Source organism: Diospyros lotus, chromosome 15, assembly GCF_014633365.1.
Source record: "Diospyros lotus cultivar Yz01 chromosome 15, ASM1463336v1, whole genome shotgun sequence".
Taxonomy (NCBI): domain Eukaryota; kingdom Viridiplantae; phylum Streptophyta; class Magnoliopsida; order Ericales; family Ebenaceae; genus Diospyros; species Diospyros lotus.
In genome coordinates this window covers 23,242,575-23,253,601 of record NC_068352.1, presented here as the reverse complement: position 1 = coordinate 23,253,601, position 11,027 = coordinate 23,242,575, and the positions used below count along the sequence as shown (strand labels likewise).

At 35.0% G+C, this 11,027-nt stretch overlaps 1 protein-coding gene across 1 annotated transcript; it reads right to left on the bottom strand.

Annotated features, from left to right (window-relative positions):
- Positions 1 to 5,263: 5,263 nt before the first annotated feature.
- On the bottom strand, positions 5,264 to 10,628 carry LOC127792468 (mannan endo-1,4-beta-mannosidase 2). The gene is made up of 5 exons (XM_052322966.1): positions 9,615 to 10,628; positions 8,294 to 8,491; positions 7,108 to 7,230; positions 6,115 to 6,326; positions 5,264 to 5,898 (listed from the first exon to the last, which is right to left on the bottom strand). Exons 1-5 carry the CDS (start codon positions 9,993 to 9,995, stop codon positions 5,499 to 5,501), a joined length of 1,314 nt encoding a protein of 437 aa, XP_052178926.1. The 5' UTR covers positions 9,996 to 10,628; the 3' UTR covers positions 5,264 to 5,498.
- Between the last annotated feature and the right edge of the window lie 399 nt (positions 10,629 to 11,027).

Sequence of the window (11,027 nt, the reverse complement as noted above, 5' to 3'; positions counted from 1 at the left end):
ATACTCATATTTTTATCGTTCTGAATTTTTTTCATATCTCGAATTGCTAACAAGGACCACGAGAGATTTGAAAAATTCTCACCATATAAGAGTAAGGAAATAATAAGGAGTTAAGAATTCTTTCCTTTACTTGATTGTTAGTTCTTTCAAGAAACAAATCATCAAATGACATAACTCCTCTTGAGTTTATGCCTAAAGCTCAATGAGTTTTTGAAGGAAAAATATCACTTGAGCATGGAAAATATTAATAGAAAGATATATAAGAGGGAACTAATTAAATTGAAAATTATATAGAAGAATAGACAAGATTGGATTCTCCCTCTATTTAAATAAAATACTGTTCTTTCCTTTTTATAAGTGAGAGACACAAAATTTATCCTACAAATAAATATAAGCTTTAATTTCTCTTCTAAGAAGGAGAATATCATTTGACAATCACAAGACTGACAATAGAAATCATAAAGAACTTCTCTCCCTTTATATATTAGATGAAATATTCCCCCTAAGATTTAAGTACCAATTTCATAAGAAAACAGATGTTGCAAGTACTTGAGCGAATACATATATATATATATGCGCAAGCTACTCAAATAAAATCAAAAGTTTAAACTATTTTCCCAAGAAGAGAATAACTCTTTAAAAAGCACATGGGAGGAATAAAACCTTAGAATCAAATAGAGGGTAGGATCTCCCTACGAATAAGCAATAATCACTTCTAAAGATAATTTCATAAAATTTTTATATATGTAATTATAAAAATAAAAATTATAAATGTAGCTTAATGAAAATAAACTTCTATGCAAATCAAATTAAGTAGTTACATAATAATATAATTAAACCAATGTCCACAACATATAATTCTAACCACGTACGCACGCACAATGCAAAATAAAAAATTAAGGTTGCGTTCTCTTTGTTATTTTCAAATCATTTTTAGTTTTCGATTTTCTAAAATAATGAAAACGCATTCTCTTTACTGTTTTTAAAAATATATTTTTGAAAACAAAAAAAATTGAAAAGAAAACTCAAAACAACAAAAATTTATTTTGAGTATTTTCATCCAAAACAAACTCTAAACTCAAAACACATTTATTTATTTATTTATTCATATTTTATTATTATAATGAGAAAAAATATTACAAAATTCATTAATTTTAAAATGTATATATTTTTTTAATAATATATTAATATTAAATATTTATAATTTACTGAATAATCAAATTTATTGAATAAAATATCATTAAAAAATTATTTTCAAAATTTCAAAGAGAATGCGTTTTCTAATTTTCTATTTTGAGAAATAATTTTTCAAAATGACAAATAAAATACGTTTTTAATTTTCTAAAAACAAATCTCAAAACAAAAAAAATGAAAATAAATTCAAAACTCAAAATTAAAAATTGAAAAGTAAAGAGAACGTAGCCTAAAATTTGTTTCTCAGTTCACTGAGCTAATTTCACTTTAATTGAAAATTATTAAAATAAATTGCCTTTAAACATTAAAATCCATGAAAATAAATAGAAGTGGGAAAATAAATTAAAAATCCTATTTATTTTATGTTTATAAATAGATGTCTAATATTCTAGAATTCGTTATAGTTATATTACTTTTGTTATAATAATATTTGCTTAGTGATATTTTAAATGTGTTAATATTATTTTTATACTAGTAATTATTTATTTAATAATATTTTATTTTTTTACTTATAATTTTTTTAAATTTAAGTTTTTTATATAAAATTTTATGGTGATTTGATTGTAATTTATTGTGAATCCAAATTTCATAATAAAGTAGTATTATAACCGTCACCAAACCATCAATGTTTGGCGGATCTTAGCCATTGGATCTGCATCACCTTCGTATCTTTCAGCAAGGGTTTCAGAGCTTCTGCCGCCGCTGCCGTCCGACATTTGCCGCCACCGCACATACGCCTCCTCTTCCGTCGCCAACAGCCGAAGAAGCCTCCGCCACCGTCGGCCAAGTCTTCCCCGTCGCTGGCCGCTTCTGGCCGGCCGTTCGCTCCCCTTGCATCGCGACCAGCAGCCTCAGATCCGTCGCCTCCGACCGCCGAACGGCCATCACCGTCAACCCCCCTGCCTTCTGCCATCCGTGCCGCCTTCCTCCTTCATCGCCTACAGCTGCCTTCGCCGGCCGTTCTCCTCCTCCAGTCGTCGTCGATCTCAGCCGTCAATCTCCACCATTAGCCTCTGTTCCGTCAGTCTCCTCATCGATTGCATCATCTCTGTCGACCGCCGTGTCCTCTGCTTTCTCGCGGCCGACTCACAGTGAACGACCATCATCACTTTTCACAGAGCTTTCGGCCGACCGCACGACCGTTGGACTCTCCTCATCGATCTCCCTCGCCACCGGCATTGCTTCCAGCTTCCTCGCCGGCCGTGAGCTTCCTCGTCGTCCCTTGTTGTGAGCTGCCGTTGATATTTCAGCCATTGTTGGCTATTCCAAGCTCACCCAGATCTGTCCGACCCGCTTTAGATTTGGTGAGCCCAACGTTGACCCATCAGGCCAGTCCGCTAACCCAGATCCAGATCTGTTTTTCTCAGATTTGTTGTCCAAATCCAATATTCTGGTCTGTTTTTTTGTTGAGATTTTGTTTATAGACCCTTTTAACATTATTTGATCTTTTATGAGGGTTATTATGAAGTATGATATTTTTTTTTCTTAGACAAGAATATTTTATTTTCATCATGACAGTTTAAAGATCTATGCAATTTTAATACAGATTGATTTAGATAAAGATGAAGTCATTAAAGTGAATTTATAATACGAGATCATTAAGGTTAGTAAAGATATATATTGAAACTGATTAGAATGTTGTCATTAATGGGGTCATTAATTTGGATTTAACTGTGATTGAGATATTGTCAAATTTAATTTTGATTGAAATTTATCTCATCTACATGAATATACTCATAAATCTTCTCATTAAGATATGATTTTTTTGTGTACATTTATAGATAATTTTATGTCTATAAATAGGTGTTTAATGTTCTGAAATTAGTTGCAGTTATATCATTTTTATTGTAACAATATTTACTTAATGATATTTTGGGTGTGACAATGTCACTTTTATGCTAGCAATTATTTGTTTAGTGATATTTTGTTCTTTCTATTTGTGATTTTTCTCTATTTGAGATTTTTACATAAAATTCTATGTTCGTGTGTGTAATTAATAGTTTGATCATGATTTATTTTCTATCCAAATTTTGTAACATTTGTTTACGCCTTAAGAGGCTTGAAAATCTTTGCCCATTATTGCCTCTATAAATCGTTAATATTTTCTTATATGTCATATATAGTGGCTTCTTGGTTCTTCAACGAACGAGAGTATTGACATTGTTGTTATGTGTATGGATTATGCATGTAATTCCCTTGTTGCATTGCTAACGCACCCTGCGTGCACAGCTGATATGTTGTTTATTGTGTTTCTATTGCGCCACAATAATGCATTGTTGTGTTATATGTCATGGCTAATGATTTTAGGTTTTTATTTTTTTATTTGTTTAGTAAGGTAAGTTTTTGGGTTTTATTATAATTATTGTGAGTGTTAAGAGGCAACTACAAGAATAAATATAATAGTATGTATCAAAATTATGCTTTTATTTGGCTACTACTTTTGAGTTGTAAAATACTTAATATTAGATTTTCATTATATTATTATCTTAAAGAATTGACACTTGTATTTTTAACTATATACTGAACTCAAATGCAAGAAGAAATAATAAGTTTAAGAGTATAACTTGAAGAGCTTATATCTCTTATAGTGTATCTTTCCATTAAAATATCAAATGTTCTTTTCACAGGTAAATGCATGTGTTGATAAGTATTATAAAGTTTATGATGTTATATTTTGTCTTAAACTATTAATATATTTTCATAATATAAGGTTCAAATACCGCTCAGAGTGACTTTTAATTTCAACATCAATCATTCATTTTTTCATCAACATTAGGGTCCTTTGGGGCTCTTTGGCCATTCTTTGGCAAATTATTTGAAGAAGGTTAAGTAGGTTTATATCCCTAAAGCTGATGTGCCCCAAGGCACAGATGCTAAAAAAGGACGGGTGGATGGAGGTTTTTCTCAAGTTCCCAAGTCAGTTGTGTCTTTTTGGAAATCTTCCTGAGTCACTTGCCCTCCTCAGTCAAGTGACTATTCTCGTCGCCATTTTAAAATTATTATTTTTGTGCGATCTCATATTATTTATATCTTTAATTTTTATAAAAAAATAAATTATAAGTAGAGACTTTATCTCATTACGTAAGATAATAAATCGAACCTACAATCTATTAATGTAAATCTTAACTTATCGTGCCTCAATCACTTAACTTGTACCATGAAGACTTCTCATGGCCATCTTCCTAGCAAAGATAATTGTTTCCCCAAGGCTCGGTCTTCTTGATTACTACTTGAAAATTTTATATTTTTAAATTTTTCTTATGATAAGCATGGCATAACTTAAATAGATTTTATTTTAATTTGTATTTTGAGAAAATATTTTGTAAATAATTACCATCTAAATGAAAACTTTAAAGATAATTACCAATGGATTGATTCTTTTTATTTTTAATTCTTCGTATGCTAATAATTATAACATTAGGGGTAGGGGATGGATGGAGGATAGTCAAGCAAGGACAAAGGGGAAGACTTCTATTAATGGACAGAATTTCTATACCTAAGTGCCACGTTAATGGACAGGTGGTCACAATTCACACAAGGGGTTACACGAGCTTCTAATTTTCCATTTCAGCTGATGTCAGCTGATTTAAATTTATATAATACATATCGAGTTGCCAAAAGAATTTGAATTAGAATTTGTGTAGCTTATGCAAGAAAACGACGCCGCCGCCGCCTAATATGATAATACGAATGAATTCTATCTACAACTCCTATTAGCTACGTCCATCCGTCCGTAGTTATCATGACTCACGACATGTCCTCATGGGTGTCTCATAATCACCCACGTATATGGGGTCCTCCTCCTCCTCCACCCCCACCATCCCCACCCATTACTCAACTCAACTCCTATTTGATGAGTCACCACCACCCTCCAGCTTTCACTGTTATTTTCCACATTCTGATTCTGTAATCATTTTTATTTGATTTAATCACCCACCCTAATGAACATTCCAAACGTGTCATTTTGACTAACAATTTCCATAAACTAAAACCAGATCAAACGACGACAGCACGCATGTTGTGTTTGCAATGCAACAGCTTGTTTTGGTATTAAATCATCCATCTAATGAAAACAAACCAGCACAGGCCATACAATAGATAACACTTTCTGCAATTATGCTGCAATTTCTTTTAATTACATGCGTATACTTTGCAGGAACATACAAATATTAGGACCTAGAGATGAAGAAAACGAAGACCCCAAAAAAATAAAACAAAGAACAGATACAGAAACAGAAAAACAAAAAGACTTGCCTGCATATGAGAAGTTCAGTCTTTGATCCAAAGAATCTGATTTCTACACTCTAAAAGCACAGTTCTTTCAAGTACTCCCTTTGAAAAGGTAGTACACCCCGAATTTGTGCCAGTCGACACGAATGATCGGTTATCAATCGATATGTCGATGGCCTTTCCCAGGGGACGATTCCAAAATCATCGTTGTATTCATCCATTCCTCCAACTAAGAACTGCCACACAAAAGATCCTGCTCCGGCTCTCTTTTTCTTGGCTGATTTATGAATGGCATCCTGTACGATTTTGTACAGCCTGTCCCGTTGAGAAGGGTCGAAACCCTTACTCAGATTTGACAAGCCAAATTCGGTGAACGTTACAGGTTTCTTCAGTTCATTATCACCATCTTCAATATGAGAGTGCATCCATTTCAACACATATTTTAGTTTCTCTTCAAGGTCATACTTGGGAAACCTACCAAAAATGAGAAGTTTTAGCTGAGAATAAGGTAAAGGTCAGAGGCTCTTCGTGAATGTAATCAACTAAGTGTTATGGTTTGCAAGCATTTACGGGCTCTTGAAGCAGAAATGAAATATGGGACCAAAGGTGGTCCTCAAATAACTTCAAATTCTCACTTCCAATGCTTCAACCTGGAAAGTATATTAAGTTAAAACATGTCTAGAAGCTTACCACTGGTCGGGGTATATATGAACAGAGGCAAAATCCACAGTTGAGATCTGAGAGTTCCGAATGAAATCAGATCCAAGTTCAGCAGCCCATTCTCCTGGGTTGACAGTAACCCTTTTGGGACTCTTAGGTCCATAGAATCCTTCGAGGCCAACAGTCAGAAGATGTTTCTTGTCAATTGATTTCACAAAACTTGACATTTCTTCTATCCAGTCCTGCAATTAAATTTATCCCATCGAGTTGATTTGTACAAAAAAAGAAAAGTCAATCAACAGCCATACGAAGAGAATCAGTCAATCTGTCTAATTAACAAATGAAGCATAAACCAGATGACAATTTGGAACTAACCAAGTTTAGAGAAAAAAATTATGATAAAGCCATAAATGAATGCAAATGATTGTTGCTTAGTGCCAGAAATTTTCCAACTACATTAAATAGAGTTGAAACTTCAGTATATACTAAAAAACCTTAGAACTTGAATCATCAAGATAAAGCAGAGCAAATGTAAGATTGAGAGATGTCATTATCAAAAGTTAAGATCCATGTTAAGGAATTTATAAACTTTGACCCAGACCACCAGGGCACTTACCTCACTGACCTTGCAGAACCAATTAATCAAACCAGGGAGGTACATTGGCTCCAGTGCGTGAAGAGAGTAATTATTATTCAGACATGATATAACTGGCACACCCTTCATTCTATCACAACTTAATTCAAAACAAAACATTAAAGGACTTCGAGTTCTTAGAGAAAGTGGCAAGTAAGACGTATTTAATACAAATTAGTCATGGTTTTATCAGATTGTATGCGCCTTGAAACAATGTTAAGAATAAATTTGAAAGAGATTTGGATTTCTTTTATTCTTCAACTTCTTGAAATGGAGTACAAGTTCACAACAACATTAAATACCTTCCTCAATAGATGTGTTCTAGTCTTCTCTTTTCTTTCTATTGATATTTATTGCCAATAAAGCAATGTAGGAATTCCACAGCTCACCTGAAGAGTGTCCCCAGAAGGATCAGTCATGCAACGGGGTTCATTAATTAACTCCCAGGCAAAGATGGTTGGATCATCCTTATACCGAACCCCGGTGATAGTATTCCTCCGTGTAAGCAAAGTCTGCATGAGTTAATTTAATTGCATTAAGACAATAAAAGACATACCACATCATGATTTAATTAAAATCATTAGAATGTGTTACACATACACAATCAACAAGGTAAAGAATTCCATTTATCAACGGAGAGACTCAAGGTAAAGTATCGTCGATCAACTTATTCTTGTGCTAGAATCAAATAAGATTCACTTGTCTCCATTCTTCATCTTTTGCATGTGAAGAGTGCTATCTTGGTGGGGGGCAGAGGGTAATTCTTTTTATCAAAAAGATCTGTGGATAAACTAAGATGCACAGATATGGTGTCGATTTGGCACATACACAATATTTCATACCATAATTTGATAATAAAAAAAGAGAGAGAGAGAGAGAGAGAGAAGTATATCTAATCACAATTTCCTAATCACTATTCTGCTATTATTAAACTGTTTGCCAAAACTCCATTCAATTAAAGACACTAATACTTTAGTATTTTGAGAAATTTTGATATCAGTTCTGCTTATTTAGGTCATCTTGATGACCGTTTCCAGCAACACGATCCACTTAATAACTGAAATTCTACAAAAGCATAGCAAACTACTAAGATTATGCCACATGTTTCAAGTGCAAGTATTTGCTAAGAATAAGCCAAAGAGGTGAGAATCTTTAAAGCTAGGAGATGCAGGGACTTGATGTAAGAAGGTCCACACTGTTCACACCAAGGTCCAATTTCATGCATGTGTCCAAATAGTAGCCTACAGAAAATTCTCTTATCCCTTCCATTCATTTTCTTTCTACCTATCCATGTGTTTGATGCTAATAAGGATCTTCTTTGCACGGTTGCACCCATAGAGAGGTCTGTCACTTGTCATCATACAATTTGGCACGTAAGAAGCTAACAGAAAAAGGCATAACACTCCATAAATGTTGACGACCTGATGCATGAAATCCACAAATTAACTTTCTCACAGTTTTAAAAGAGACGCAACATGTTGGTGTGCTTAAAATTTTCAATGGCATATAAAAATCACCAAAACTGAAGAAAGGGGGGAAAAGAACAAAAACAAATTAATGCAACAAACCCGTTACCTTGACGTGAGTCTTGAAATAATGGCGAATTGATGGATCATAGAAGAATGAATCATTAGAAGAGCTCAAACCTACACCTTCTTCCCAAGCCCACTTGACATATTGAGTCTTCCCACCATATGCTTGCAAGTTATTAACCAAGCTAAGCAGCAACCTTATTCCGTGTTTCCTGGCCTCCACAATTACATGATCCAACCCCTGCCATACATCCCTCATTGAAATGAATGAAGCCAATAATAACCCATGACTATTTGTATTGGTACTTCCCAAAATAGAACAATTTAACAACTCTGAGCATTTAGGAAGTTGGTTAATTCCTGATAAATTGGACAACTTTTACACCCATTGGCCATATCTAGTAAAATATAAGAAAAAACATAAAAGAACATATATGTTAGATTTAAATAATCTTAAAACCATTTGTCTTCTTCTTTTCCCTTTCTTTTCTATGCACGTGTCATACACCTTTTCAATAAGAGGCAAACATTTCAACAAACATTGCAGCTTAACAGAAATTGATGCATGACACATGGTCAAATTAAAAAAGATGCATGTATTTTTCCCCACAAACAAAATTATTGCTTCCATTTTGATCCGGTAAGTTTAGTTCAGCAGAAAAATTCTGCATATTCAGGATTTAGTATCACTGCCTCCATGGTTGAATTTAGGGATATCCAATTCATATAAGACCCCTTAGTGACATTTCTTGCACTATTACCTGATAAAATAATTTCAGTTTGATGCATCCAACAAAGCGAACATAAGGCCAAATATCAGATTTGCTTTTCATAGATTTGTTAGGTTAGGTATCACTCTAATACCACGTGACACATGTTAGTATTGGATTCGCGCACATCAGACACAAATAAATCAAGAAAGAACAAAACAAAAAAAAGTTAACATGGTTCTGCCTCAATGCCTACATTCACAATCCCACAACAATAGGATAATCCACTCAATGTATAGTTTTGTACAGAGAAACTACAAGACCCTTCGAATGCTCTCTACTTCAGATAACTGATCACTCGCACTCCAAAAATTCTGATTATCTTATTGTGGCACCCACTCTAAGAACTTACTAGGGTACCATTTATAGACAATAGCCAACAACCTGAGGGGATTGGATCTCCTAGCTCTATCCCTAGACTTCTCTATCAAATTGTGTTTACCAAATGAGCTCACATCAATCCCTATCTGGTTTAAATTTAAAGAGCCATCTACCAAGATTTATATCTACTCTACAAGACTGAAACGCGCATATAAGGAAGGCTATAAATTGAAGCACCAAGATAACAACAACAATATATCATGTTTCCCTTACCCTGAATACGCGCTCATCATATTGGCCTGGAGCCAACTGAAGGGCATTGTAGGCACCATCATTGAAGGCCCAAGTTCTGCAGACTGTAAGGCCCATCTTGGCGCCAGCGTGCAGCATTGCCCTAACCCTAGGTCTGGTATATTCATCCGCAGCATGGTCCATTAACCAGTAAGAGTTCCAGCCATTAATGTAGAAAATTCTACCATCAACCATGAAGTGGGTTCCATTCCTCTGCACAAAGCTCAACACTGGCTCTCTAGGGTAACTGACCCAGAAATCCCCAAATGAAAAGTAAATGAACACAAGACACGACGCAAAGCCAAGAATAGGGTACAAGAGCCTATTCCCAGCCCCCATTTTCTGGGTTGATGATTTAAACATGAAGCGAAGAAGAAAAAGAAAGACGCCGACCCTAAACTAAACCTGATTCTTGAACACCCAGATCAACAAATTGTCAAGATCATAGATACCCAGATCAGTCTTGCCCTAAAACTCGGGGAACCTGGATGAAAACAAGATCTTTAAGGAAAACCCAGATCCCTATTCCGCAAAAGTGAGCTTCAAATACAGCCAAACTCCAAGCTCACAAGCAACCGCATCACAATTGGTAGGGGGAATTGGGACGGATTTGATTGTCACTGTCGGCTAACGGGGAGGAGGAGTTGGTTAAATAGGAATGGAGAAACTTGAAGAGTGGGAAAGAGCCAATCGGGATAGAAAGCCCACCTAACTGTTCCCATCAAAATGGCCGAGAAAATCAAGGAAACGGCCGAGAAAATAAGGGAAAGGGAAGAGGGGAGGGAGAAAACAAGGAACGGTTGATGAATGTGAGAGGGAGGGAGGGGGTGTGAAGAAGATGGGATGGGATGGTTGTTTGTTTGTGGTGGAGTGTTGGCTTCGGCTGTTGAGTGATTAGATCCGTTTCCTGGTTGTCTTCAGTTTTAATATATTGAATTCAACTGCTCACTCGACACGCCTGGGGCCATGTGTGATTGTCCTCCGTATCTTTTCTTTCTCATTTTCTCTTCTTTTCTCTTTGGTTCACACCATATTTTCCCGAACATTTTCTCTGCTTCTATCTAGGAGCCTCTTGGGTCTGTGCTGTGCCCATTTTAATGCTCCATTTATGGCGCATTCCTAGCTTTCGTGTCGTATTATTTTGATTTAGTTGAAGCTCTTAACGTCATTAAAGTAACATACAAACAAAGAACCAGATAGCTTTCTTCTCCTCCCCCCCCCCCCCCCCCCCCCCCATGTGCACTCTGATCAACATTACGTTTTACCTAAATAAAATAAGGAGTAGGATCATGTAAAACACAATTCTTCTACTTTTATTATATATATTTTTCTTTTATTATTACGTGAATTGGCTTACATCAACCTCAGTTTTTTCTTGTCTATTTTATTATATTT

Excerpts from the sequence above, each read along its gene's own strand:
- LOC127792468 (XM_052322966.1), bottom strand. The coding sequence starts at position 9,995 with ATGTTTAAATCATCAACCCAGAAAATGGGGGCTGGGAATAGGCTCTTG. Across the intron at positions 8,492-9,614 it reads ATGATGAGCGCGTATTCAGG|GGGTTGGATCATGTAATTGT; the intron begins GTAAGGGAAACA and ends GATGTATGGCAG. Across the intron at positions 6,327-7,107 it reads CTTCTGGGGACACTCTTCAG|GACTGGATAGAAGAAATGTC; the intron begins GTGAGCTGTGGA and ends ATTTAATTGCAG.